At 34.5% G+C, this 15,418-nt stretch overlaps 1 protein-coding gene and 1 long non-coding RNA gene across 11 annotated transcripts in view; one reads left to right on the top strand and one right to left on the bottom strand.

Annotated features, from left to right (window-relative positions):
* LOC135203742 (uncharacterized) overlaps positions 1–13,826 on the top strand; it is a 97,999-nt gene extending 84,173 nt beyond the window's left edge. Inside the window, exons 3-4 of the long non-coding RNA XR_010312011.1 lie at positions 6,892–6,999; positions 13,693–13,826. This is a non-coding gene — a long non-coding RNA (uncharacterized LOC135203742). The remainder of the gene's footprint in view (positions 1–6,891; positions 7,000–13,692) is intronic.
* The window catches only part of LOC135203741 (ral GTPase-activating protein subunit alpha-1-like), a 217,753-nt gene continuing 209,734 nt past the window's right edge, over positions 7,400–15,418 (bottom strand). For 7 of the 10 annotated variants that reach the window (XM_064233673.1, XM_064233678.1, XM_064233674.1 and 4 more), the window contains one exon: positions 7,400–14,396. In XM_064233673.1, the coding sequence (XP_064089743.1) occupies positions 14,185–14,396 (212 nt within the window). In that variant the 3' untranslated portion in view covers positions 7,400–14,184. The remainder of the gene's footprint in view (positions 14,397–15,418) is intronic. The other 3 variants (XR_010312009.1, XR_010312010.1, XM_064233680.1) reach the window with 2 other exon arrangements.

The following is a 15,418-nucleotide window of genomic DNA, read 5'->3' as shown; positions in this document are numbered from 1 at the left end:
ATTGCATAGGTCTCATGGTTACACCTTTGTGTATCTTTGTAAACATACAGGATATGTTTGAGATGTATGTACATTATATGCGCGTGTGTGTATGTAGAGTCATGTATACTTTATACCAGTGGTTGCGAGGATGCCTATGAATAATTCAAGCAAAAAATATTTTCATTTTATACGCATTATATTTTCCTGAAAAAAAAATTGCTTCTGAAGTGTTCAGAGATAATGTAATTTCATTTTTATTAAAATGTACTCTGGATTTTTGTCATGAAAAAAATGCAAGCTATATGAATGAAGATAAAAAAAAAAACGTGGTTTCGTTATTAATACACATCACGTCAACTTTGTTTTTGTTTTTTTTTTTTCTCCAGCAATGGGGGTGGGGGTGCGAGACCTGATTGCTGATTTGAAAGGAGCGCATAAACTGAAAAAGGTTAAGAACTACTTCTTTATACATACAAGTGTGTGAATATTGCGTATAATCAATAGATATGTACACACACGACTGTAACATTTGAAATTCCTGCATAATCGACGGAGTTTTAACGTGACACGTAATGCTACTCAGAATAGGACATTTACTACTAAATGTCGTGTTCGTCAAATAAAACTGCTGTGGGCTTCATTATATTCAAAAGTAATCTTTCATCGACGTTGACAGCATAGGGGCAGTATTTGTGGTTTTTCAGATGCCAAAGGCAGCGGTCACTTAGGGGTTCTCTGTGTCAATCTTTGTTGCCTTGATATTTTGATGTGTTTAGAATCAAGTTGCAAACCACGATAGGTAGGAGACTTTGTATATAATTTGTATATATAATTCGTCACGACTCATAATTGCGCCGAAGATAATTGAATTTCGATGCAAGGGATTTGTAATGGTACTTTATGTTGAAACGTAATTATCACTAGATTAGAATTAGTTACATCTTTAAATTACAGTTACGCGGACAATAAAAGGACGGGTCTTGGGCAAATTGAGTCATGTCATAATGGTTTTTCGTTATGAGAACCATAATCTGGAATTTGTTATTTTAAGGAAGATGACTGTTTTTTTTTTTTACGTCAAAATATGAATTTGAAATTTGTTTAGTGTTTTGATACCTACTTCAAAAAATTCTTGTCTAAATGGGAGATATTTGTAGCATAGAAAATAGATATATATTTTTTACGTTATAGATGACGTTTAACCTACCGTCTTTACCGGCAGCGCCGCTTCTCTCTCTCTCTCTCTCTCTCTCGTTTGTATTGGCAAAATTACGGTCGTGATCGCGCGCGCGCATGCGCGCGAACGCACACGGAGCCGCTCTCGAATGGGCAATTTGGGAACCAAATGATTCCTTTTAGTAGCATAATTAAGCCTCCCAGTTCCACTCCCTCTTGATGGATACACGAGCCAATTACCCCAACGAGGTGATTGAGTGGTTGTTGGCTTGTTAAGGGCTAAGGAGAGAGAGAGAGAGAGTCCTTAAATTTCTTGGAATTTGTATCATTTGAGAGTTCTTTGAATATAAGCTGCTATTCGGGGTTAATAGTTTAGCGATGACTATATTACTGTTTGTATACCTGATTTGTTATTTATTATTATTATTATTATTATTATTATTATTATTATTATTATTATTATTATTATTATTATTATTATTTCGGAAGGACACCCTTTCGTAGACAAGTTTTGTTAAAAATGGAATTCAGTCCCTCAGCAGTCATCGCTGGGAAATAACCTGTCGATCTGGACGAAACATCGCTTTGGAGAGAGAGAGAGAGAGAGAGAGAGAGAGAGAGAGAGAGAGAGAGAGAGAGAGAGAGAGAGAGAGAATTGTATAAGCAATAATAAACACCAAAATGACTCAAACGAATTTTACCAAGCCATTTGGTGCTTTGCTCGCCAGTCTAAGCAACAGAGAGAAAGCTGTTATCAGAAAAATAGAGAAGACTCTCTACAAGATTATAGTGCTGAAGCAGCAACCATTTTTAACAAAACATTATTATTATTATTATTATTATTATTATTATTATTATTATTATTATTATTATTATATTATTATTGTTGTTGTTGTTGTTGGTTGTTGTTGTTGTTGTTGTTATCATAGCAGTTGTTACTGTATTTCATTGAATCTTTGTAAAAATTATTTTTTAAATTTTTTGTTTGCATTTCCCTTAAACTTAACGTAATTTCATTATTATTATTATTATTATTATTATTATTTTATTATTATTATTATTATTATTATTATTATTATTATTTGAAGAGTCGACGAGTTATTTTTCTTTTTCATTTGAATAATGGAAAAATTGTTCAAGACCAGCAACTCTCTCTCTCTCTCTCTCTCTCTCTCTCTCTCTCTCTCTCAATTAAACAGCAATTCATTATAATTCGACGCAATCAGCCTTAATTAAAAAGGTTTCCCACATCCGTTGTCGTTAAAGAGAGAGAGAGAGAGAGAGAGAGAGAGAGAGAGAGAGAGAGAGAGATACGCTTTCTAACAAACGATTGTTTTCTTTTTCTGGCCCGGAAACCGAAAGAGAGAGAGAGAGAGAGAGAGAGAGAGAGAGAGAGACTATTACTCTCTTTCTCTCTTAAACCCATCTTCATTCGTGTTTCCCTTTGCACCGTAATTCTCTCTTCAGTCTTTTCCTTGACGCCACTACGGTTCCACCTTGAGAGAGAGAGAGTATTGCCCAAAAATATACATTATAATAATGCAAGCACAAAGTCTCTCTCTCTCTCTCTCTCTCTCTCTCATATATATATATATATATATATATATATATATATATATGAGAGAGAGAGAGAGAGAGAGAGAGAGAGAGAGAGAGAGAGAGAGAGAGAGAGGTGCCCCACTGAGGGACCTGCGGCAACCCGAACGAGCTGTAAGGTCTTAAGGTAAGGTTTAATATATATATATATTATTGTTTTATTATCCAAATCCAGTCATCTTGAACAAGCATTAAATACTCGCCCACCAATCTCATCGTGTTTTTATACTGTCTCACTGCACGAAGTAGTTTTTTTTTTATTATAAATATCTTTATGTTTAGTTTACACGTGCGCTTAAAAGAAATATATATAATAATAATAATAGTAATAACACAAAGACAAAGCTATATATATATATATATATATATATATATATATATATATATATATAGCCTACAATATAAATATATATCTTAATGCCCCCATATACTTTTTCTCTCAGCCACTACCCTTTTTTTCCCTCTTTCCCTATTTTATCAGTCCTCATTCTCCTACCCTGCCCCTTCCCCCTTCAGTTTCTCTCCCCTCCCCTCCCCTCCATCCCCCTAACCTCCCTTTATCTCAAGGTAAAAAAAAAAAGAAAGAAAAAACAATTGAATGAGGAACCCGTGTCCCCCCTCCCCCTTTTAGCATCAGTCAGGATTAGTCATTTCATAAATGTCTCCGTGATTAACACTAGGTCGTTCAGGCCGACTTGGACAGCAGGGGTTCGCCGGAGTTTATTGTAGTGCTTCTCATTATTGGACGGGGAAAAAATCTTTTCGTATTGTTTCTTTTACTTTTTTTAGTTGGTTTTGGGTCATAAAGAGGCGTGTAGGGATTCGGGGCGTTATTTTGGGTGCTCTCCTCTCTCTCTCTCTCTCTCTCTCTCTCTCTCTCTCTCCTCTCATCTCTCTCTCTCTCTCTCTAAGACAGTGCCAGAATATATTATGGTAACAAGACAGAGATATTCTCTCTCTCTCTCTCTCTCTATCTCTCAGCTACTGCCAGAATATTATTGTAATAACACAAGACAAAGATACTCTTCCTCTCTCTCTTGTTTTGTATGTATATATATATATATATATATATATATATATATATTATATATATCTATATATATATATTATAGAGATATATATATATATATATACATATTATAATATATAGATAGAGAGAGAGAGAGAGAGAGAGAGAGAGAGAGAGAGAGCAAATGTCTCTGTATATACATAAGAACAGCACTCTTTAGGCCAACTACCCAAATGCCAAGTAGTACCCACATGCCAGACAGACCTGACCTCTTCCCGAAGTTCACATTAAAATTCCTTGTATACATGTCTCCGTTTGTATGTACAAAAGTACACATGTACACAAAAGTACCGTCATGTCTGCCCCCCTAAGAGACCCGTCATTGTCTCCTCTTTGCCCTCCCTCTGCTATGCCTTAATGTGGGCACGGGCATGGGTATAATGAGTACCCTCAGCAGTGACCCGTCATTTGTGCCACCGGGAGACGTTTTCGGGCTGCGACTTTGACCCCGTGACGTCATCACGAGAGCCTCGATTGTTATTAGTGTTTACAAGTCGTGGTCGTGTTTCCGTTTTGTCTCGTCGAGAGAGAGAGAGAGAGAGAGAGAGAGAGAGAGAGAGAGAGAGAGAGAGAGAGAGAGAGAGAGAGACCACGATCACTTTTTGCATGGAAGACTATCATGAATTTAATTTTATAAAGATTTCCATTCAACAAAAACGAATAAATATTGAAATGTTCAACAAGAGAGAGAGAGATAACCCACGATCACTCTTTGCAAGGTAGACCATCATGAATTTAATTTTATAAAGATTTTCATCCAACAAAAACGAATAAAAATGAAAATTTTTAACTAGATATGACTACCAGAACCATTAATACAGTTTAACGAGAGAGAGAGAGAGAGAGAGAAGCCAGAAGAAGGATGATCGGGATTCGAGGTGCGAGAGAAGATGAATGGAGGAGAGAAGGAGAGCGAACGAGAGAGAGAGAGCCCAGCAGAGAGAGAGAGAGAGAGAGAGAGAGCCCACGATCACTTTTTGCAAGGAAGACCAGCATGAATTTCTTTTTATAAAATTTTCCCATTCTACAAGAACGAAGAAAAATGGAAATGTTCAACAAGAGAGAGAGAGAGAGAGAGAGAGAGAGAGAGAGAGAGAGAGAGAGAGAGAGAGAGAGAGAGAGCCCACAAACTCTTTTTGCAGGAAGTGTTAAACATTGATTATTCAAATATATCCAGAAAGGAAAAGCGTATATGAAGTGCTTATCATCATCAAAACATTACAACGAGAGAGAGAGAGGAGAGAGAGAGGAGAGGAGGAGAGAGAGAGAGAGAGAGAGAGAGAGAGAGAGAGAGAGAGAGAGAATTCTATAATTGCATTCATGGACGAAATCATATCTACCTCCCCACCAAGGATTAGATTCGATTAGCTCACTTAGTCGGAATACGATTGCATCGCTTGCAGTACCTGGCAACCCGTGCAGTGTTTGATAATAATACGTGTATTACCAAAGAAAAAAAATAATACAAACTTTTTTTGAGCAGGCAATTTCCGGCTGCGTAAATTGATGGGACAATTAGGATTTTTAATTGTAAAAGTTGAAATTAGTCTCTTTTTTTATGTAATAGGCACGTAAGTTGTCTCTGTATTAATGAAATGTTTTAATGGAAACAAAGGACTTTTGCAAGATTTGCGTATATATATATATACTGTATATATATATATATGATATATACATATAATATATATAACGTATATAATATCTATATATATATATATATATATATATATATATATATATATATATATATAGATATATATTTAACCCATTTAGGGAAGGGAAAGATATGTTTCAGGGCATTTTTTAATATATTGTACTCTGTTTGATATAGATAATAAATAATTTACATAGCCGGTGATAATAACCGACAATTGAACATTATTCGTATATAAAAAGTTGGAATTAGGACATCAAAGCATAAACAACTTCCCCCCCCCCCCCCCCACCCCCCCCACAACCCCTTCACCCCCAAAAGTAAGAATAAGGCCCAATAAACAAAACCTAGCAAAGGAAAATAAAAATTAAAAAACGCCAAAACATATAAGAAAAAATAAAGTACCTTCGTCATCACGACCATGGCTTCTTTTCGACGGTTTTTTTTTTTTTTTTTTTTTTTATTCCTTCCTCCTGTTTTTGGCGTCTCATCTGTCACCATCGAGTAAAGGTGATGACGGTTGATGACAGTCATCATTGGCGCGCGATCCGCACGGTGTCACAGTTCCGAGAGCCAGAGTTTAACCGTTGCGGATGACCCCGGCGGTTTTGGCTAAACTGCGAGGAGGAGGTTATACGACGTCACAGTTCCTACTGATCACTCGACGCCCCTTCCCTCCCTCCTACCCCTGCCTCCCTGGTTCTCTAACCCCTTCCCCTCCCTCTTCCATTTTCGGCGTTTAGCTCCTTCGCGCCGCGAACAAGAAAATAGAGAAAAAATTACGGTGTCAGCCGATCCGTGATGACAGGGGAATAGGGGCGCTGGTGGCATTCGTGACACTGCTCTCTTTTCTTTGGAAAACTAACCTCCTCCTCTTTCTTCTTCTTGTGTTCCCTGACATTCGAACTGGTACTACATCTAAAATGCGATGGTTGTATGTGCTGGAGTATACGTATCTGAGAAAATTTAGTCCATATTTGCTTTTTGTTGTCTAATTGAGTACTAATTGTATGTTCTTCATGTGGTCTTGGTCCGATATGGTAGGTTATGAATTCTATGGCTGCATATGAGAGAGAGAGAGAGAGAGAGAAACTCGTTACACTGAGAAGTAACAAAGGATGTTGGACAGTAAGACTGAAGAATGGAAATAGAAATGGAGGAAAAAAAAGGCTAGAATGTGAGTGCAGCCAGGGGCCGAAGGAATTTATGTATACACACTTTAGTCCTGCCTACAGTGCACCATAACCTCCTACAAGGGGCTGGACGATGTGGCAAGTGTCGACATCGAGTATTAACCTTAGAATATTGTTACATAAAGAAAAGATATATTTGTAAACATTAACTTATAAACATTATAATAATTATATTAATAGTAGTTGTGGTAATAATTTTTTAAAACTTCTTTTCACATCAGATAAAATGTCATCAGTGAAGTGGTTGCCTACCACCCAGGATCCAGTTACTAGAAGTTTAATGTAAATCCAATTACAAATTACTTGAAATCTGGATACTAAAGGCTTGGGTATGTATTGCTTAATAAGAAGCTTTGGTATGTATTTTAAGACTTAAAAAATGTCAAGTGGCAATGGATAATTTTACGTGGTAAAGTGTGATTGGACCTGGCGGCTTTGGCGCATCATATGTAGCCTAGTCATGCAAGAAAGTTGAAAAGAAGTAGGAAAGGAAGCGAGTTGGATAAACCATAAATTAAATTGTAATGTCCTCCATTAGTAGTCAAAGGTAATGGTTTGTTTGATACAAACACAGTTCCATTAGTATCAGATTAAGATTACGACTCTCCTAGCTTCTTTAACACCCATGAGTTGCAAGTGACAACTGAGCCCATCCTCATTTTAAAACTCATCTGTACATGACTTTCATCAGTTACACCAAATACTACGGTAGGAACTAAGAATACAAAATTAGAACTATAATTTTATTCTTATATATACATAATAACTATTAAGATGATGTACAGAAACTCCTATGTACAGCATGTACAAGGTAGCAGGGATTATGGAATGATTTTACAATTTCAGTTGTTATTCAGCATTTTTTACCAAGTCCTTCAAGAGCAAACAGATGTGTATTAAGCCGCACTTACTATGAATTCGAAAAATAAATCATAGTGCATGAGGAAAGCTGTCCTTGACATTCAATTTCCTCATACTATATTTACTTGACAAATTGCCATTCATGAGGAAATTGAATGTTAAAGACATTAGTCCTAAAACATGTATGTAAAATGAGGAATACTAACTCACAGTGCAGTATGTACTAGTTTCATTTACATTGTAGTCTCCTATTATTGAGATGGCAAGTCCAGTTTACAGGTAAATTTAATAATTTTCTTAGTCTCAACACAAGGGACCATTTCTAACTCAGACACTTGAATTTTATACTAAAATGAGAAGTAAAGCTTTCAGAGAGGATCAAGAGGTTCTTGGTATTATTTTGCTGCCACAAACTGCCTGTTTGTTTATACTTACTTTCATCACTGCTTTATGTGAAGCTTTCCCCTGCATAGGGTTTGACATAAAATTACTTCTCTCCACTGTTCTGTTTGTGCACTTTCTTCATGAATTTACATGATTTTTCATCATTTTTTGGACTTAGCCTTGCTACTTTCAATCACAGATCTTACTACTCTTCTGACTTTATCACATGTCCAAAACATCACAACTGTACAAATGAAGCTTCTGACAAGCTTTCATCAATAATGATAGGAATTTTGTCTACATTTAGGAAGAAGTTAAATATTTGTGAGTCTACTTGTTCTGTTTAGTTTTTATTTTTCACAGATTTATTTTAGATAAATAAAACTATCCAGTCATTGATTAAAGGCTTTGTGTTTTTAGTGCAGCACAATTATTCCACCTAGTAACCAGCAGCCACTCTTGAGACATTGAGATTATTGGTTGGTTGGTTTTATCAAGTTTAGGTGTAACACCAAGCACTGGGGCAGCAAAGGCCATTCAGCGGTTGAGACATTGAGACAGGCACCTTAATATCCTTAGCTAACCGTGGCCATCATGACAACCAAAATACTGTGGGAGGAAAAGTGTTGGGCCTATCCAAACCTGCTGCCATCAGTGAAATACACAACAATTAAAATGCTAACATAGAACTCATTACCACCAATATATAACTTAACATAGGCAGACTGGCACCATTTATAAAGCTTAAAACTTATTATATTCATTCTGGAAATATAGTTCTTCCATTTTTATAAATTTTACAGACGAGTAAAGCTTATGATTCCTGCTCTGCAAAACTTTAACCAAGAACCTTCTCCGGATAAATAAAGGTGAGCGTAGTCCCTACTATTCATTAATAACTATTATGAATTTGGAACTTTTACCAAGTACACTTTTAGACTAGCCGAGTAAAAATCTTTGCTTTGCTTGTGCTTCTAGTACAAAACATGTCCTCAATAAAAAAAAATTTATGCATTTCAAAATAAATCTGAAAGTAATTAACAATTATAATGTTCCACAGTCTTTAAAATAACACTTTATTCTAACAGTAATACATGGAACAAGACTATATAACAAATAGAAAAAAAAACAGTGTGCACCTTGAGAACGAGGCAATGCTGAATAAAAGGCATTATAAGAGCACAGTACAAAACAGAAAAGTTCTTCCAATTCCACGATGGGCGTCCTATATAAAGCCAACACTGAAGATGTAACACTTTCTTTCCTTTATTACAAGTTGTGCTGATGTTGTAAAGGAAATTGCCCTCCACACGTAGCACAAAACGTCTACATAAAAAATTAAAAACCTCAATATAGAGCTGATTGAGTTTGAATATCAAACTGACCAGCATTCAAGTATCAAGACAATAACAAATGAACACTTTGTGACATAACAAGGGTTCTAGCTCATCTTCTCGAAAAAAAAAATCTACATAATCAAAATATTTTGAAGTTTCTTTAGAAGTATGAGCTCTACCAACACTGTTTTTTTTTTTTTTTTTTTTTCAATTTCCCTTGCAGTCCAATGTGAACTGAAACTTGACAATCTTTTTCCATAATGCATAGTCCTGATAAGCTTTCTATTTAGCCCTGAAAGTCTAGAAAAACCTTCAGAAATGTTAAATGATCTACGCTTGTAAGGGAGTTTAAGCATACTTTTAGGGGCATATCATACGTGAAAAGGAATAATAATAATAGTATCACAGAGTATCGAAGATATATATAAAAAAAAATAAGTGAGCTTACAGCATAGACACAGAATAAAATAATTACAACCACACAAATTGTAAAGTAAGTGACCTTTCTATAAACAGGGAAAAAAGTTACATTGTTTAGACTGTTACTTCAATTTGTGCTATTATATTTTTTATATAAAGTAAAATATGTAAATAAATCATCAAATACTGAATCTAATATACTGTATAATTATACACTGTCTCTTTCTTGAGCTTAACGTAACTTAAAGCTGAACATCTGCTGAATATGAAATAATGAATGCAAAAAGCCTCTTGGATGGGCTGGATGATCAGAGTAAAATCTTAAAAAGCAACACTTAATTAGGTTAAACAGTATAGGCCTATGTGCATATTAAAATAAATCCATAACGTACAGTACTCTTAAAAGAAAGTAAGTTCCCAATAGTTTTAAAACGAAGTATACAATCAGTAATCACTACATTATCTTACAGTATTCCAACTACACAAATATTCATAACTAAAATATATACAAAATATATCTAAAATATAACTTAGATAAAAACCTCCTTTAAACAACCACTGTTATGATTTTTACTCACTAATTAACAAAAAGATAAAACTATACAACAGAAATCAGGTAACATATCAAGTCAGATATTATATCAATTTCGCTTTTACTGGTTTTCATTTTTTACATGACGAAAGCCATGAGCACTTCTAAACTTAACTGGCACAAATAAATTAGTAGATAAATAATTCTCTTATACATTAAGTACAAGTTCAAATCTATAGTTCGTAATAACTAGCTTCTGCCACCGCTAAGATTAAAACAACACAAAAAATAAGGCTAAGCTGAACCAACTATGCGACACAATCATCAAATCGACTCGACTGATTTTGTGCCACTCGTGTGACTCAGTTGTGCAATGTGATCAAGTGATTATTCATTCTCTCACAGAAGCATGTGTTCAAAGATGTTACAATACAGACGAGGTCATATTCTACAGTACATTACAGGAAAATGCGAGCATCGTCTAAGTACAAAACCTGTTCCAGATAAAGGAGAAGATCACCAAACATTGTTTGTAGGGAAGGAAGCAATTTGCAAAGTGGGAATCCCTCCTCGCACACGAAAAAAAAATTACAGCAAACGGTAAAATAATATCTATAGCAGATCTGTGTTCCTTAAATGACGACAAATCTTTGGTTTTGTTAAACTCTGGGGATGCAGGTGGCCAAGTAGTAACAGTTTGCATTAAAGATTCAGCAATTTAATCAAAAGCATTTATTTTCTTCCGTTCTTTTTTTGGATTTTTTTTTAAACAATACTACCACTGCTTTCAGCATGGATGCAGTTTGCTTTATTTCTGCCCTACTACTGGTGCTACACTTTAGAAAAACAAAATTCACGCAAAGGAAAAGCTCATCCTGAGAGGTATCTTAGCTTTGTAGTGGACAGCGTTGTCTGAAAATTCAGCAGGGAAAACAAGTACTATTCGTTGCATCACTTCGGCTAGTAATTATTTGTATTCTGAATCACATATGCTAACCTTCTATATAGTAAAAAAAATCAGTACGGCTTTTTTAAAAATTACTGTATGTACCTGGTAAATGACAAAATGAAAAGAAGTTCACATCACTTGGAAGCTTGATCTTTTCAAACACAACGGAGAAATCTATAATTAATAATATATTTTCAAGTGAAATAGACCTGTAGAAATTGTTTTTGCGTAATTTCACTTAAAGTCTCATGTCTACAAAACAAATAATTTTCCTTCCTGACAAAATATTTCTGAAATAAATGTTAACCACAAAAAGATCTGATATGCTTTTGATATAATACCTATTCTTTATTTTTTTTTATTTTGGAGGGATTATAAGTTTATTTCACATAAACAATGAATTTAAGCATTCCTTTGGTGTCAGCTATTAAAAATTATATTAACAAGGGGGAAATTGCTGTTGACATCAACAATTAAAATTGTAGCTTAACATGACATTGTCTCCATTTTTAGTTCCTATTATTATAGCTGTACACTCCTGAGTACACCGGAGTCTATGGGAGTCTATGGTGAAAACAGCAACTCTGAAAGCTTCCAAACTTCAAATACACAAATTCATGACCAAATAGTTGACAGAAATTATTTTTTTAAACATCAAACTGTACCATTTTACCTCCAGAGCAGCCCTCTGACATATACAAAAAAAAAAAAATTTTTTTCATTAAAATATCAATTATATTTAACAGTTGCTGGTGTATAGCCTTTAAATAAACATTATTGGGAGATAACCAAAACAGGAAAATTACCAAGATTTTGTCATTTCTTGTCAATAACATGATCTTGTTATAGGGGAGCACATCTTCACATCTGGCATCTTTGCAATGTGGGAATATGATCTCTTAAGAATTGCATGCTGTCAACAAATCTGAAGAATCAGTATGAATTGGTAATCATTAATTATAAAAATCCTTAATCCTATGGATGTTGCTTCCCTAATGTATTAGAATCACCATTATACAGTAAGTTGAACAGGGCTATATTGTCATTAAATGGGAGATTGTTTATCTTTATGAGGTCTAGATAAATGCAGCTGTCTACATTATTTATAAACCTTCTTGTTCTAATGAATGCCTATGTAGATGAGGACATACCATACCCCACCAGTGAAAAGGATAAATATTTTACCTGCTCTGAAGTACTTCTCAGATTCATTTGTTACATCTTAGCAGACCATGTTTACACCGTATAATATGTATAACGTATTGTTACGTATGATTGATTTCCTCATGACAGACAAGGAAAAAGGGCTTCGTGAAGATTCCTAAGCTTCGTTAATGAGGGCAATGAATATTCTGCATAAAACTGCTTACAAAATCATGTACAATCATTTTCATAACTGATTTGCAAAAATTATCTTTTTTAACTAAAGAAGCCTATATGTTTAGTATATAAAATAGCTCAACTAAAGAAGCCTATGTGTTTAGTATCTAAAATAGCTCATCTCATTTTTAACAAAAATGTTACAAATTACTCAAACTGAATTCTGAAATACTTTAGAAAAACAGGCAAGCTGTGCAACAAATTTTTATTCCATAACATCAAAAACACACCTGGAAAAGCTGATGGTGATTCAAGTTTTTTTTTTTTCTCCTTTTCCAATTAACCTGACATCTGCTCTTCCATTAAATATTATTCCCCACCACATAACTCCTACACGATAGTTCAATGCTTTGCATAGAAAAATGAAACTAGCCTAGTCGAAACAAATAAAAACATACTTCAGAATTACATTGTGCACTAGGATCCTCGTACCATGTACATAATACATTTTCAACAGTCAGAGGACTACGTACCGTACTAAACAAAAAAAAATCTTTAAAAATATGAGCATAGCTTGATTGAGGCAGTGACATTGTGAAAAAAAAAACATCGAAAAACTGGATATTTAATACTAACTTCCTCATTTGGTCTTCCACACTGTTCATAAATTTTACAGCTGTGATGCAGTAACCCCCTTCTTCGTATGAAGTTCTTTCGAAACCGAGACAAATTTTCAAGGAACTTCAAACTTTGAGATTAGTCTGTTTAATAACAAGACAAAAGCTCTTCATAAATTCTGAAAATCACACCCAGCACTGTTAAATAATTCCAATGTAGTGAGATGCAACAATATTAACATTAGAGCATTCAATCGTCTAAATGTATGAAGACAAGATATATAGGTACTATATATACAGTACTGTATATTTTGGGGGAGAGGGAGAAATATAAATAAATTACATAATCACAGACCAATAACCTTCATTTATACCACCAGCATTTGCTATGAATAAAAATTCATAAAAATATTTCCCCAAGTTCATCTCTAATTTTACATAGTAAAAAATACAGGCTTTATCAATTTTAAAATATATACTGTAACCATTGCAATGAATAACTTTTCAATATTAACCAGATTTGTAATATACATTATGAATAAAGTACACTTAGAGCAATCTACTGTTTACTAGAAATACAAATCAATTTCTTCTTTCTACAGATTTCATAGCTCAACGTATGATAACCAAAACGAAGAATTAAAAGAGCCCTGCCTGGATGACCTAATGCAACAAGACCAGCCAGCAATTCAAGCAAGAAGAAATTCACAATACTGCTAAAAAAATCATGCTCCAAATTTGAACTCTGGAATTTGGCTTCAAATCACAATGTGATTCATGATCAGTGACGATAAACATTTCACATGTTGAACTCAGTGCAGTTTAAGCTTCACTACTTTATGTTATGTACATCCTTTGAACGAATGAAATCGCCAGGCTGGTGCCTGGAAGGCTTCCTATCATTGACTACAGTAAACTAAACCAAGAGAGAACCAGGGAGGGACTTACAAATCCAAGGATAGAAAAAACCGGATGACCATCGGATTCCTGTGGCTAAGAAATAAAAACCCAATGATCATTATCATTACTGGTTGATCAAGACCACACCATCATAACAAAAACCTATTCGTGACCGGTGAATTCAGCACATAACTTCATTTCTTCGGGTTGGTGATATGACTTCCATCCTTGGGTCTACGTGGAGGTGGCAGAGGGCTTTCCGGTGGCGTTGTAGCAGCAGCCCCGCCCGAGTTGACGGCAGCAGACATTTTGCGGGGGGTTTTGAACGACAACTTTTTGTTCCCACGGGGCGATGATCCACTACCTGTGTCTTCACTGCTTGCTGTGTGATCCATCAAAAGCACACCTGTAACATTAAGTTCTAGTTTCATACTCAGCTTGAATAAAAGCAAAACTCCACTACAAAAGAGATTAATTTCTGCATGAAAATTTAAATTACTTCTTACAACTAAATCTATTAACTTCTAAACATTGGAAAATTTACCGAACAAGATAATTTAAAACTCCTTGTAAGAAGATCAATGATAATATCTTACAAAGTGGAAGCATATTACTGTGTAAAGTAATAATTAAAAAAAACGCTTATGACTTTAAACATGTTCTCCTAACTATCTTTCCTCTTTTCTTTAAGGTCAGATGTTTTCTTTTTGTGAGGAATCAACTGTAAAGTTATATGAAAACATTACCGTATTAAAACATAACACAAAGCCATACTGAACCACTTCCCGACAGACATACACAGTTATTACAAAAAGACAAAAGGTGAAAAACAAAGATAATCCAAGGAACAAAGCATACTGTAAATGGCTTGATAATTTCTGTGACAAACCCAAATTTCAACATATTTTAGGAAAGACTACCGAGTTCCTTCATAAACCTAGAACAATGTTCTTGAAACTTACTAGTATTACTATTCTCTCCTGTAGGCTCAAAACATTTATCTTCACAGCATCAGCTACTAGTATTACAGACTAACAAAGTCAATTTTGCATCAGCTACTAGTATTATAGACTAACAAACTCAATTCTAAGTAACTATTCTAATGTAAAAAGTAACAATATTCACAAGAAATTATCAATGAAAATGACTGGTATACAAAACCAAAAATAAAAACTATCTTGGGAAAGAGACACTGAAAATGTCTTAACACTTTCAAGTTGCATTAAAAAAACGACTATTGATGGAGACACCTTACGAAGAGTCAACACATTATAGAGAGTTATATCTTGAGAAATTATATGAATGACGAAAGTTTGACTAAGATACAGGTAACCTGTCGGTCTTAAATAAAGGGGGGGTTGAGATTCATCAATAGAAAGATGAGATTATATAATTACTGTATGCTGGAGATTTTAAGTTAAAAGTAAT

This window comes from Macrobrachium nipponense, chromosome 36, assembly GCF_015104395.2.
Source record: "Macrobrachium nipponense isolate FS-2020 chromosome 36, ASM1510439v2, whole genome shotgun sequence".
Classification (NCBI taxonomy): Eukaryota; Metazoa; Arthropoda; class Malacostraca; order Decapoda; family Palaemonidae; genus Macrobrachium; species Macrobrachium nipponense.
Note: the sequence above shows the minus strand (reverse complement) of the source record. Positions and strands in the feature narration are given on the sequence as shown.